Below are 15,136 nucleotides of genomic sequence, written 5' to 3'. Positions count from 1 at the left end.
TCACCAAGGAAAACATACAAATGGCCAAGCGTATGAAAAGACATTCAATATCATTAGTCTTTAAAAAAGCAAAAACCCAACAAATATACTGCCTTCAAGTAGATTCCAACTCATAGTAACCACAATGAGATAGCTTTTCACCTCCTGAATGCTGATTATCAGAAATAAAAAAGGGGGTGTGGTGGGGAGCAACAACTGGCAAGAATGTGGAGAAACTGGAATCTGCACGCTTTGTTGGTGAAACTGTAAAATGACGCAGCTGCCATAGCAGTTCCTCAAACAGTTCAATGTCGGTGACCGTAACCCCACTGTCGTCCTAACAACCCTATTAGGGTCCACATGCCCCTAGAGAACTGAAAGCAGGAACACAAACAGATGGCGACACACCAGAATTCACTGCAGCATTCGTCACAAGAGGGGAAACACCCCAAGTGTGTCCATCAGTAGATGCCTGGATAAACCACATGTGGTGTGCAAGTCCAGTGGAACATGACTTAACCATCTTGATACATGCCACTACATGGCTGAACCTTGCAAACATGCTGAGAGAGGATGAATATTCTATGACCCCAGCTTACATGGAAGATCCAGAATAGACAAATGCCTAGAGACCCAAGTCCATTCATGGTTACCAGAGGCAAGTAGGAGAACTAAAGTGGAACTTAACTACTTAAGGGACACTGAGCTTCCGATAAGGCTGATAAAAAAAAAAAAAAAAAATGGAAGTAGTAATAAGGGTTACACAATGTGTTATTGTTGGTAAATGCCACTGAGTCGGTTCTGACTCATAGTGATCCTGTTAGGGTTTCCAAAGAGCAAGTGGGGGGTTTGAACCACTGACCTCCAGTTCAGCGCTTATCCTACGGCGCCACACCAGGACTCCCAACACAAATGGTGAAGGTAATCAATGTCACTGCATTGTGTATGTAAAAATGGGTGAAATAGTTAACTGTTTTGTTATATATATTTTGCCACAATAAGAAAAAAACCAAATACACACAGACACACACACACACAGTGAAGCAGTGATAACATTCTGAAGCAGAATTTTTCTGAGAAAACGTTCCACACATGTTCTATACACACAGGCCTTTCCTTCTGCCACCTGGAAGATAGTCTCCGCTGATATATCAGCATGGCACACCGTTCATGTGGGTCAGCTCTCTGATCAACTCTCAACTTCTCCCTCAACTTCCACCCTGCAGTATCAAAGATTTCTATGAAATATTAACATTTCTCTTAAACTGGTGGATGCATCTCTCAATTTTCATCTGGAAGTCCCAGAGAGATCATGAGTTGGAGGAACCCCGTGGTTTCCATGGTAGTCTAAACCCAGCGGCTTGCAGGAAAGACCTGCCTCCTTGAACTTGGTTTAAAAGTGCAACTAGACCTTCCTCGCACTCCTGTGGCTTTACTTCTCCCTCTGGTTTAATTCCCCCATCTGAATTCTCACCACCATTTTTTTTTCCACATGTGCATTTATCTGGTCAGCTTCTCTTATTTCTTTGTCTGGTTCTCCCCACTGGACTCTGAGCTTCATGAAGGCAGTAACCTTGCTTATTGCATTTTCAGATGCATCTGTAGGATCCAGAAAGGTCCTGGCCGGTGTACACACTTGACAAACATTTGCTGAATGAAAGAAGCAGGAGAGCAAGCCTGGGAAAGCCACAGGACTGAGAACTAGCACTCCACTATCTTGTATCACTATGGTGGTTAATACAAAGTTACTTCTGCAGAACAGCTTGCTGAATGCTAAGAGAGACGGAATTCCACAACAAAATGAAAAATTCTAGTCAAGTCACCTTTCTGGTCTGTTCTTACGAAACGTCACACCCATGTATTTCACAGGTTTATAACATTGTTTACTAGATATCTGGAGTCCTGGTGTGGCACTGTAGAATAAGCAAGGAGGGTTTGAAACAAAAGGTCAGTGTGGTTCAAACTCACCAGTGGCAACTCGGAAACCCTATATACTGGGTTGCTATGAGTCAGAACCGACTTGACGGCACTGAACAACAGTAACAACATACTTGCTGTTAGCCCCCCCTCAGCAGCAGCTTCTTAGTGCTCTAGAGAGTTGTTGTTGTTGTTAAGTGCCATAGAGAAGATGTTCTTGTGTTTCCAACTGCTATCTTCCACTGACTTCTATAGAAAAAAAAGGTTTCCACAGCATTATTCTATTTCCAGAGCATTATTCTTGAAGACACTAATCCTATAGTGCCACACCAGGACTCCATTTTGGGGGACAGAGAGGTACAACTCAGTCCATAACAAGCAGGAATTTTAGATTCTTGATCTGTAAAATATTGGAATTATTATACCAAGTGATCCTCAGACTCAGCCAACAACAAAGTAAGTATTTCCTGGATCTTTAGGATCACAGGGCTAACCACTGGCAGCCAAAGATCAAAACACACCTTGCTCTGTCTGTGTTTGAATACAAGTTATCTGGAAGCATATTCCACAACACAGCAAAGAAACAAAAAAGATACTTCTCCTTCCTATTCCCTCCTACACCCCATCCCATACTCAACCCCCATGATTTTAAGCAATTGATGAGCAGTCTGCGGGGATTCTTCCAGGCCCTTTCTGATGTGTTCTCGCTCTAACTCCAAAGGCTGTGTTCTTACCAAAACAGAATTTTTCTGTTTCTTTATAGTTCTCTATAAATATAAATTTTCTATTTTATACACAACGGGTGCTCAAAAAACCTGTTTGATAAACTGGGTTGCCAAGTGTGGCATTTGGCCTCAAAAAAGCCTCCCCACCCTTCTCCCCCAGCAAGGCAGAACCAGTTAATCTTAATGGGAGTTTCCCTAGGTCCCTTTCTGACCTGCCATCATTTGCCCTGGCAGTTTGGTTTCCCCTACCGGTGCCACCCTGGCATATCACATTTCTTCAAAGTGCATCAAGCTTGTTACATGCTAAACAGGAAACAAGTTCTAGGTAAAACTGGAAAACTCTCAGCCAGATGTAATTTTCAGTTCCATCCAAGGAGAGCCAAACGCTTAGTTCTTTCAATTCTCCTTTTATGAGTTTGATTAGCGGCTAAAATCTTCTAAAAATCTTTATAGTGTTGTTGTTCAGTGCCATTGAGTTGGTTCTAATCCACAGTGACCCTGTATAGTGTTTCCAAGGAGCAGCTGGTGAGCTCAAACCGCCAATCGTGCAATTCAAACCGACTTTGCAGTCCAGTGCATTAACCAGCAGCACAAAAGGGCAGAACAAAACACCAAAGTCAAATGACATGCGTGTTTTCTAAAAGAGAAATGGGCTGTAAGTGCACCTGAATTAGGGACTCAGATCTCATGTCTACACCTCCATCTTATTGTTGGAGGCTACTCAATAGTGAATGAAAACTCAAGAGGCTAGCAAAACTGTAATATACTCTTAGAAGTCAAAATAGTGGTTATCTCAAGGAGGGATACTGACTGGGAGGTGGTATGCAACAGTCCAAGTGCTGGAAACCTCCTATATTCTAATCTCGGGGATCGCACAGGTGTGCATGTTGTGGTTGTCAAGTGCCGCAAAGTCAGTACTGACTCACAGCGAACCTGTATAGGTTTCCGAGGAGTGGCTGATAAGTCTGAATCACCAACCTGTGCTTCAAACCAATTTTGCAATCCATGCTTACACCACATGCTCTATATTTTAATCTGGGTGATTTCACAGGTGTGTACACAAAAAAAATCTATCAAGGTTAAGATTTATACACATAAGGTGCAATTATTGGTCCCTCCCCATCTGGAGCAAAGAAAAATGAAGAAAATGAAAGACCTCTGAATGACCCTTCGTCACCCTTTAGGCCTGAACTGAACTCTTCCACGTGGCCCAATTTTCAGCCAACCAACAGACAGCCTACAAGGAGAACAACATTAAGGAGGTATACACTATGCCTTAGAAAAATCAACCACCTGAGAGCAAAAGGGCAGGATCTGTCCAAGTTTGGCAAAGGAGGAGGAATGTTGCATAAATGAGCTTACACTGTGGGGATCGCAATCAGTGACAGGAAGCAAAATGTGTGTGACTCATTGGAGAGAAAAGTGATTTGTGTAAACCTTCATCCAATTCACAATAAAAAGTTTTAAAAGGACTCATGCACAATATTTAATATATAGTTCAACTGCTAAATTAAAATATAAATAAATAAAAGGAAGTGAAGCACAAGAGCTGGGGCATTCTGATCTTATTTTACATTTGTTTTATGAGCCCGGCTAGAGTCATTCTTGGTGAAGGGCCATGAGCACTTCAAGAGTATGTGTGTTCAGCTGTTGCTGGTGTTGTGGGTTCTAGATGTAAACTCAGTCAAGTTGGTTCATAGTGCTGGTCAGGTCTTCTACATCCTTGTTAATTTCTATCCATTTGTCTATTAACTCAGTGAGTATCCTTTTAGTTCCTTACTTTTGGTTTCATTCACTGTGAAGTTCTTTTGGGAGGGGCATACTCATTTAGGATTGTTATGCTTTCTCAGTGAATTGATTCTTGTATCATTATGTACGTGGCGCTGGACTGCAAAGTTGTTTGAACCACAAAGTCGGTGGTTCAAGCTCACCAGCTGCTCCTCAGAAACTCTATGCAGGGTCATTATGGGTTGGAACCGACTCAATGGCACTTAACAACAACGTCTCTCGGGGGAGTGCAGTGGCTTCACAGAATGAGCACTGGACTGTGGACCATAGGTCAGTGGTTTGGATCCATCAGTCACTCCGTGGGAGAAAAGATGACATTTTCAGCTCCTACAAGAGATGTAAAAGCCTTAGAAACCGTATACAACAGGGTTGCTATGAGTCAAAATTGACTCCACAGTACTTAACAACAACAACGCCTTTCATGGAGTCCTGGTGTGGCATTATAGGATACGCACTGAACTTATTCAAAGTTAATTCAAGGTCAACTTGGAAACTCTATACAGAGTCGCTGAGTCAGAACCAACTCAACAACAGTTGTTGTTGTTTAGTGCCTTTGGGTTCCAACTCATAGCGACCCTGTATAGGGTTTCCAAGGAATGATAGGTGGGCTTGAATGACTAGCAGTCCAATGCTTATCCTACAGTACCACACCAAGCCTTCTAATGATCCTTGTTCTTTTTTGCTGAAAAGAGTACTCTGATATTAATATCTGATAAAACATCAATCTTAGCCACTCCAATTTTCTTTGGATTGCTCTTTAATGGTATAGCTTTTCAATCCTTTTACTTTTAACCTATCTATATCACTATCATTAGACTCCTGGTGTGGCACTGTAGGATCAGCACTAGACTGTGAACCATAAGGCTGGCAGTTCAAACCCACCAGCTGCTCCTAGGAAACCCTACACAGGGTTGCTATGAGTCAGAATCAACTTGATGGCACTTAACAACAACAACATAATATCATTATATTTGAATTGCGTTTCTGATAGACATATAGTTGGTTCATGAGTTTAACTATCCTAACAATTTGTCTTTAATTAATACGTTTAATCATTTGCATTTAATGCAATGATTGGTTTCGACGTATCCGTTTGTTTGTTTTCTATTATTCTTCCTATACTGTGTTTACTGTTTCCCCTTTCCTGATTTCCTGTGGGTTGCTTAGATATTTTTTAGGGTACCATTTTTGTGTGTCTATAGCGTTGCGTCTTTTTAACAGTGCCTTTGACAGTAACTCCATGTACCGTTTGCTAAGTGGCTGTTGTTATTAGTTGCTGACATACAGATTCTGACTCACGGGACTCCACAAACCCAAAGTCAGTCTGCTCCAGAGAGCTTTCTAGGATTTATAGACATTTCATTTACTTTCTAGCCTGCTCTCTTGCACTAAAGCCCTCTTATGTATTACATCTATACACCCTGAGAATCCAATCCAACAAAGCTATCATTTTTACCATCAAACATATTTTAAAGAACCCAAGAAGAGAATAGTCTATACCCACATATTCGTCATTACGCTCCCTTCAGTCCTGATTCCTTATAGATCATTTCTCTTTTGTCTGAAGAACTCGAAGTGATTCTTTTAGAGCATGTCTACTTGGCTTAGTGGGAAATAAATATTGAGCTTGTCTTTTCTGACAGGTTTCTGACTTACACATGTTCCAGCTTTCAGAGGTTTTACTGTGTAGTTTGAAAATTAGCGAACTATGTAAATGGTCTTCAACGTTGGGGACTTTGAGCAATCAAAAATCACGACCACACTGACTACTAATCACGGAAAAGGAATAGCAGCTGTTTGAACTTTTAGACAGAACACTCCTGTGACAGGCTGGAGTCAACTCTGGTGGTGCAGTGATCAGGTACTTACCTACTAACTGAAAGGTCAGCAGTTTCTCCACCAGCAGCTCCGGGGGAGAGAGCTGTGGCACTCTGCCCCCGTGGAGATGCTATGGTCAGTCCTACCCTGACCTGCAGGGTCCCTATGAGGCAGAAATGACTCGATGGCGTACCGTAGTAACAAGAGTCAGTCTGCCTGAGGGGTCTGACCTAGCCTCAACTGCCTCCCTGGTAAAAAAAGGGGGGGGGGGAGGAAGAAGAGCAATAACACCTCCTCATAAGGGTTCTGTGAGGATGAAATGCGTTCATACATGTATCATAGATGTCATAAATCAGACGTCTGATTCAGAATGGAATCTTGGTGGCGCTGTGGGTTAATATGTCAGACTGCAAAGCCGTTTGAACTGCAAAGTCGGCGAGTGGTTCAAGCTCACCAGCTGCTCCTCGGAAACCCTATACAGTGTCACTATGGGTCGGAATTGCCTCGATGGGACTTCACAACACTTCACAACAACATGGTTTAGAATAATGCACATGCTAGCCTTTTTTTTTTTTCATTGAGTATAGACGCTTCAGAAAAACTAACTTTTAAAGTTAAAATCTACACAAGGTCAGTTTGAACTGCAAGGCTGGCAGTTCACACCCACCAGACGCTCCTCAGAAACCCTATACTGGGTCGCTATGAGTCGGAACCAACTCGACAGCACTTAATAACAACAACATTTATAAATATTTCTCTTAAGCAGAAAAGCCCTGACTTAGCCCATAAAAGTCCACTAACCACCGAGCAGAGTCCCATGGAGCCATGAGCAGCTTGGGGTAGAAGCCACCTACCTCACCTTTGGATCTGTCACAAAGCCTAGGGAGTGAATAAACCACGTGGATGAACTAAATGGTGGCTCCTCAACACTTGGGATCAATCATCATCTGCCCACACAGCACTCCCACCAATACCTGGAACACACAGAGACGCCAACGCCACCCCCCTGAGCCCGACATCAGTTCTGTCAGTTCCGTCCATAGAAGCGCTTTTATTTAAAGCGCGCACATGCTGGCAACCAGCCAACATTAACAGCACTCTTCTTGCATCATCATTTCAACAGCAGAAAAATGGGAGCTAGGTCAATGAAGGCACTTGGATACAGAAACACTTAGAAAGGGGAAAGGTATTTCTGCTGTGGGCCACCGAGTCTATCCTATTTGGACTCACAGCGACGCCGTGGGACTGAAAAGAACGGCCCCGCAGGGCTCTCCTGGCAGTAATATTGATGGAAACAGAGCACCAGGTCTTGCTCCTGCACAGCTGCTGCGTGGGTTCCAACTGCCAACCTTCAGGTTAATAGCTCAGTGCTCAGCTGGAATACCACCAAAGTATTTCTGTTGTTGGTGTTAAGTGCTTCATACCGACCCTCTGTTGGGTTTCCAAGCAGTGATTGGTGGGTTTGAACCGCTACACCAGGACTCCTACAAGTCTTTCTAGTAAATGTTAAAACACTAGAGCGTTTGCTTTTAAAGTGAGTCTAGATTTGTGAAGGCAGAGAACAAAATACGTCAAAAAACACTGATGCAGGTTGTTTTCATGAGCCCTGGTGAGACGGTAAGGCCACATTCTTGCAGATCAGAAACTAACAACCCTGTCCAAGAGCATGTAAAGCACGTTACACATCAGCCAGGGCTTGTGCATGTGAAGACACAGAAAAGCAAGACTCACCTCGAAGTTGTACTTCCTCATCTGGTTGACGTGCCGACAGTACAGGTAGAGCATGCCGATGCTGCTGCCCACGGCGATGTAGTCCCCGTTGGTATCGAGGGCTGTGAGGTAGACCACGAGAGAGCGGAAACCCTTCTGGATCTTGGTGGGAATGGCGTTGAGGAGATAGTAGAGAGGGCAGAACTCTCTGAACGTCACAGACTCTGAAGGCGAAGCCATGGTCAAGGTTTCCCTCGATGATCTTCAGACAGGAAAGGGAACTCCAGCATCGAGGGAAACCTGGGGGCTGATGAACAGGCACTGTCAGCCTCCCAGTACCTACCTACCTGTGCTCCAAAGAAATGATGCTCATATTCCATAGCAAGAACATGCCGCTGGGGCTGAATTCAGCAGTGAGATGTCATTACCATCATATCTGAGCATTTTTAATTCAAAACACACTTTACTAAGGACTAGACCCACTAATACATGTTGTGACAAATTCTAAGGAGAGGTGGAAAGAATGTAAAACATATAGAACATTACTCTAAGGAGCTTATGTTCTCGACAGAGAAGCAAAGGAGATACGTGAGCACAGAGGTACAGAGCCACCAGGCAGAGGAGCTGCCCTGTGAGCTTGGATGAGGAGAGGGATAGATCAGTGTGGATTAATGCAGCGCGGAGAAGGCTTCGTCAGGAACATCTGAGTCAGGTAGCCTGCCAGGATGGACAGCATGGGGAAGAAACAGGAAGGACGTTCTGTCCCAGGAGAACCATGAACCAATCCCAGACGTGGATGCTGCGCACTGTGCCACTGAGGCAGGGAGAACTCAGGTCCCAGTGTTACACAAGGCCTCTTGGGTGCTCAGAGAGCCTGGCATCTGCGCCTCAAGTGGGATCCCACTTGGATGAATTACCTAGATAGGTAGGTGTGCGGAGACCAAAGTTCATTCATGGGAGGGAGGGGCCAGGTCACCGCTTCGGGGAATCTCCAACATCTGGAGACAAAGGCAGGGACAGCCGAAGTTCAGTCACTGACATGTACACACGAAATATGTTGAAACGGAAAATGGTTTGTTCTACATAACTTCATCACAATGATACACACAACCACATGGCGTATGTGAAAAACCTTACACTGACACGTGAGTCACGACTGTATGGTGGTGGTTGTGAAGTGCTTGTCAAGTCGGTTCCGACTCACAGCAATCCTATATTCAAGGAGTGGCTGGTGAGTTTGAATCACTGACCTTGTGGTTCAAAATGACCTTGCGCTGTAGAGCGCCACACCAGGGTTCCATTTATATTAAGTTTAAAAACAGGCAAAATTAATCTGTCAGGAGTCAGAAGAGGGCTAACTAGAATGGGCAGAGGGAACTCTTGGAGAAGAGAAATATTCTAGACCTGTCTTACGGTGGAGTTACACAGCTGAACAGTTCATCTCTGTGTGTATATCATTACCCAATTATACCTCCATCAAACATCAAAAATCAAAGACTTGAGTTCAAATTCTAACCCCAACAAGACCCTGGGAAATTCCTTAACCTCTCCGGGTCTCTGTTGACACAGACAAAATGAACAATGTCTCGAAGACACAGACGCTCTACCTTTAGATTTTCTGCAAGTGGCTGTGAGTGGTATTGCCCAAGCCAGAGACAGGGTGTCAGCCCTGCCTTCCTCTTTGTTCCCGTGTCCCTCCCAGCCTCTCTAGCCAGTCTGCCTGGCTTACTTCCTAAGGACACCCCTCCCTGTGCCCAAGTATCCGCCTACTCCTCTCCCCTCTTCTCTACTTCCCAAACACCACAGCGCTTTTCCTACTGGGCCAACCTGCTCCTTCTCAACCCCTTCGGCCTCCCCTTAGTGATTTGGCTTCTGTCCCCTCAGCAGCCTCAGGATCCCCTTGACCTCCAGACTGGCCAGTTAGAATGGCCACTCCCACACCCCCACTCGTCACCCACTTACAGTCTCTGCAGAAGTGAGCAGAGGAAGCAAGAAGAAATGATGAACTCTTCTCAAATGTCAGCTGGTGACATTTCTTCCTCTTCAGCCCCCCTCCCCGCAGCAGCTCTCAAGTAATGACATTCTGCTTTCAAACTCCATTCACTTGATGTGAGATTATCCACGGCCAAAGTCAGAACTCTACACAGCAGGGACCTGAAGACTGCATTCTGGTTAGAAGGGGAGTGGGGGATTTGCCCCCAAACTGTGTCCACAAGGTAGGCATGCTCTGTTTCCATGAGATGATGTATGAGTTGGGGTGGTTCTGTGGTTGCCAGTTTGTCTGGACTCATGGAGACCCTATATGCGCAGAGTACAACTACTCCAATGACTTCTAATGGCTTTCCAGAAGAGACCATCAGGCCAGCCTTCCCAAGGGCCTCTGGGTGGGTTTGAAACACCAAACTTTGGGCAGTAGTTGAGGACTTAGCTGTCTGCACCTCCCGGGAGCACCTAGAGTGATGGAGGAGGTATCAGGAGGTCAGAGTCCCTGGGGCCATCTCTGCAGTGCAACCAAAGATAACATCAGGCAAAGCCGCTTCAAATGCGTGCCAGCTCCAGCAGGGATCTGAACAAGCATCACCACAGCCCGAATCACATTGTTGTTCCAGCTGAAACCCACCCTCCTAGAGTCCTCCTTCCCCCACCCCCAACAGTCCTTCACCTCCTTCCATCAGTTCTGTCTCCAAACCCACCTTCCACTGGCCCAGTCACCAACTAAGGGACCGCGCCCAAGTTGAAAGTCTCTCTCACCTGAACCATGGCACTGGTCTCCTGCTTCCTAACTGACAGATCCTTAGAGCCCAGTCTTAACCTACAGCAGTCAGAATACGCTGGCTTTCCTGAACCAAAAACGTTTGTGCTCCAAAGCATATTGTTTAGAAAGAGAAGAGACAACCCATAGAACGGGCGGCCATGTCTGTAAATCATGTCTCTGACTAGGGGAATGTATCTAGAATAAAGAACTCTTATCCACTGCTATCACATCGATTCCAGCAACCCTACAAGATAAGAGTAGAACTGCCCGAAGGGTTTTCCAAGGCTGCCACATCTATCTGCTGTGGATCACTTGGTCGATTTGAATAGCTGACCCCTCAGTTAGCAGCTGAGTGTTTAACAACTGTGCCACTCTAGCAACTCATCCGGCAGACACCCTGCATGGACCCCCCACAACAAAGATATGAGAGACCAAATGAAACACACATGCAATTTTGAGAACCCTGAAATTCAGAGGAAATGTTAGAGAAGCAGAGTGAATGCTTGCTGGAAGGAGAAGCTGAGCAGGGACACTGAGAGAGGGAGACGGACAGCCAGCCGGACACAGCGAGACCATCTTGGGAGTAGTTTTGGCAACAGAAGGTGGCCTGGTCTGGCCGAGCAGATTCACACAGGTGATGGGAAACGCGTGACTCCTTTTCTTCCCACGCTCCCCTGGTGACCAGAGGGGAGACCATCTCCTACCCTCATCCAGCCCCAGCATAGACCCTGCTCTTGAGAGAGTTCAAAGCCACCCCAGTGTGAGGAGGGGCCAGCCGTGCTGATTTGGTGCCTGGATTCAGGTGGGCTTGGCTCCAGACCTACAGAACCCACAGTGCACCAGCCCAGTCACCCTGCCCCCAGCTGCCCTGTGGTCCTAACAGACAACGAAAGCAGTTTCATCAGGACCACCACGAACGACCTCAGGATTGACAGCCGTGAACACAGACAACACGGAGGCTGATAGGAACTCCATCTAGAGCCAGGAACTGTGGTCACGCCCCATACCCCCACATCGTGAACTCCTTGACTGGCAGGAGGCCCCCAGAGTTTTCTTCTCTTCAGGTCCATCAGCTGCACTGTTTTTTCTTTTGATTTTTTTTTTTGGTCTCATTTGTTTTTTCTTTGTTTATTCTTTCTCCTCCTTCTGCTTCTTTTTCCATTCCCTTGAATTTCTTCCTATCTCGGCTTTTGGTTTTCCATCTTTCCTTTTGTTTCTCATTTCCCCTCTCAATCTTTCTTTATTACTTTCTCTCTCTCTCTCTTTTCATCTTCCCTCGCTGGTTTTTCTAAGTGTATTTTGTTTTTCCCTTCCTTTGATTTCCTTTCTTATTTTTCTCTGCTATAGCTCCATTTTCCTGTCCCTCTTTTCTCTCTTTAGCTATTCCAAAGTGCTACCTTTTTTTCTTCCTCTTATTTTTCTCTGCTATAGCTCCATTTTCCTGTCCCTCTTTTCTCTCTTTAGCTATTCCAAAGTGCTACCTTTTTTTCTTCCTTTTATTCTTCTCTGCTATAGCTCCATTTCCCTGTCCCTCTTTTGTCTTTATACTTATTATATTCTTTTTTTCTGGGTGCTCCCTGTTTTTATTTCTTTGTTCTCCTTTATTTTCTTTTTTAATTGTTGGTTTTGTTCCTTGCTTGTTTACTCTGTTTTTGTTTGCTTGTGTGTGCATGTTTGTGTGTGGGGGGGGGGATGGTTCTCTTTCCTATCTAACAGGAGACAGTAGCCACGCCCATACAGCCCAGCCACAACAATGCCTTCTGCAGTGCCACCACTAGGCACCAATACCAGCTTCCATACCCCCTGATCAAGAATAGACAGCAGCCAGCATCAGCCAAACGCCGTTCAGAAACGGCGAACGAGAACTATGCCCACAGGAGACACGTGGTGGGAGTCTACGAACACATCAGCACACAGCCCTCAATTAACTACAAAGCCGACAACCCTACAACTCCCTGGAGACAAGAGACAATTTTAGCTTACACGGAAGAAACAAGAGAGAATGGTTCACATATATGACCAAACTGCTGAGTCAGAAAACATTTCTAATGGAACTAACTGAAAAACTCTTCAGAAACTAACTGAAAACTCTTCAGAAGACTATTCATGTACCTTCAAAACACTGACAAAACAATCAAGGAAAGCAAAGAGAACACAGAAAAAAACATTAGAAGCATTCAGGTAAACACTACAAGAACAAACCGACAATAAATGTACATTTTGAAGCAATAAGAAATCCAAAAAAATTAACACTAAGATTTCAGCAATGGACAATACATTAAAGGCAAAGAAACAGTTTGAAGTAATGGAAGCCTGAATTCACCTGAAGATAAAGAAATCTCTCAATACTTGTATGCTAGAGCAATCAAAAAAAAAGAATAAAAAGTCCAAAGAAAGCCTAAGAGTTATGTGGGATGCCAGGGACTTGCCTCCACATAGGTGTGTTGTTCACGAGTGTTTGGTTCACGAGGAGGGGAGATCCAGAGGGGAGATCCAGAGGCGATAGAGATAGCAAAAGAGACACAGAGACACAAAGAGAGAGAGACAAAGAGATACTCTGTAACCAGAGTGAATTCTGGACTGGCATCAGGCAGATCCTGCATTGCAAACATCTCAGCCACGAAGGCCATAATATCCTGCATAGTAAACACCTTAGCTAAACAGGCAGTATGGTTGCAAGGCTGGACTGTACCCCTTGCATGCTGTAACGCACGCCTTGCCGGTCGTAATGCCCCTGGATTCGTTCTGTGTCTTCCTTTTATTTAGGGGAGGAACCATACACAAAGCTAGGAGGGACTAAGACAAGGTACAGCTGTCAATCTTATTTTTCCAGACATTTAGGCAACTTTACATCATACTTTGCAGGTTCGACTCTCACTACAGCAACTTGGTTTCTCAAGCTTAATTAACATACCTTTTAGCACCTAGCCTCAAATGGGGGGAGGAAAGGGAGGATTGAGAGGATTCCTATTGTGTCAGCTGCCCAGCCCAGGTTCTTCAGGAAAAGAGGCTCCTGGGTAAATATGCAGCACCTGGAAACACTTTAGGGAGGGCATTCCTATTGTCCTTAGAACAGACCAGGGAGCCACCCAATTTACCTTGAATGAATTCTCTGAGGGAAAAACTTTGCCTGTTTAGAATTTTACAGTCTTGACTTTTAGGAAAATATTACATTTATCTGTGTATATCAAGGGCTTCATGTCTGCAATTAATAAAAATAATTTGTTATTAACTGCCAGGTGGCTAGATCTGTTACACTCGGGCCTATAGGGCCTTGAACCTCTGATCAGGACTTCACGGTCTACAACAGTGGGACACCATGAAGAGGAATAACTTAATGGGTGAGTGGAATTCCAGAACAGGAAGAGACAATAAACATCACAGAGAAAACTGGGGATGAGTTGTTAGAAGAAAACTTCCCTAACATCATGAAAGAAGACAAGATATGCATACAAGAAGCTGAATGTTTCCAACTGGAAAAATCTCAAAACAAAATCTCCAAGACATTTTATAATCAAACTTTCCAAAACCAAAGTCAAGGAAAGAATCTGGAGAGGAGCTCAGGAAAAATGAAAAGTTACCTGAAAGGAGAAACCATGCAGAGTCAAGAAGGCAATGGAATGGCAAATAAAAAACTCTAAAAGAAATAAAACTGACCCAAGTTAAGGAAAGCACTGCTTAAGAAGTATAAGGTTGGAAACCTCTCACTCCCCAACTTCAAAATTTATTACATGGCTACAGTGGTCAAAACAGCTTGGTATTGATACAATGAAAAATACATTGATCAATGGAACAGAATCCGAATCCAGAAATTAACCCATTCACAGATAGCCAACTGATTTTTGACAAAGTACCTAAATATATAGATAGCATGGGGAGGCGATGGTCTGGCAGACCTGAATGTGATATGCAAAAGAGTGAAACAAGACCTTTACTTCACACCGTATACAAAAAACAACTCAGCATGGATTAAAGACCTAAATGTGAACCCCAAAATTATGAACCATCAATGAAAAAACAGGGACAAATGTGAGGGCACTAATTCAGGGAATACACAGACTACCAAACATTTTGAAAACTACACAAACAAAAGTGGACAAAATAGTTGATTGGGACATACTAAAAATTAGAAACTTTTGTGCATCAAAAGACTTCACCAAAAGAGCAAATAGGGAACCCACAGAATGGGGAAAAAAAAAAAACCTTTTACAATGACACATCAGACAAAGGACTCATTTCTAAAATATATACAAAACTACAAAACCTCTATAAGAAAAAGACAAAAAAAATTTTTTTAAATGGGCACAGGACATGAACAGACACTTCACCAAGGCAGCCAACAAACATATGAAGAAATGTTCACAATCACTAACAATTGCTGTTGGAGAGATGCAAATCAAAACAACAATGAGATATCATCTCACACCAGCAATAACAGTAAAGA

The 15,136-nt window shown here is 44.1% G+C and overlaps 1 protein-coding gene across 1 annotated transcript in view; it reads right to left on the bottom strand.

Annotated features, from left to right (window-relative positions):
- Window positions 1-8,183, bottom strand: part of TECPR2 (tectonin beta-propeller repeat containing 2) — a 73,761-nt gene extending 65,578 nt beyond the window's left edge. Inside the window, exon 1 of the mRNA XM_006839534.1 lies at window positions 7,959-8,183. Coding sequence (XP_006839597.1) covers window positions 7,959-8,177 — 219 coding nt within the window. The 5' untranslated portion in view covers window positions 8,178-8,183. The remainder of the gene's footprint in view (window positions 1-7,958) is intronic.
- Window positions 8,184-15,136: the final 6,953 nt, after the last annotated feature.

Source organism: Chrysochloris asiatica, unplaced genomic scaffold, assembly GCF_000296735.1.
Source record: "Chrysochloris asiatica unplaced genomic scaffold, ChrAsi1.0 scaffold00025, whole genome shotgun sequence".
Classification (NCBI taxonomy): domain Eukaryota; kingdom Metazoa; phylum Chordata; class Mammalia; order Afrosoricida; family Chrysochloridae; genus Chrysochloris; species Chrysochloris asiatica.
This window is presented reverse-complemented; position numbering and strand designations above follow the sequence as displayed.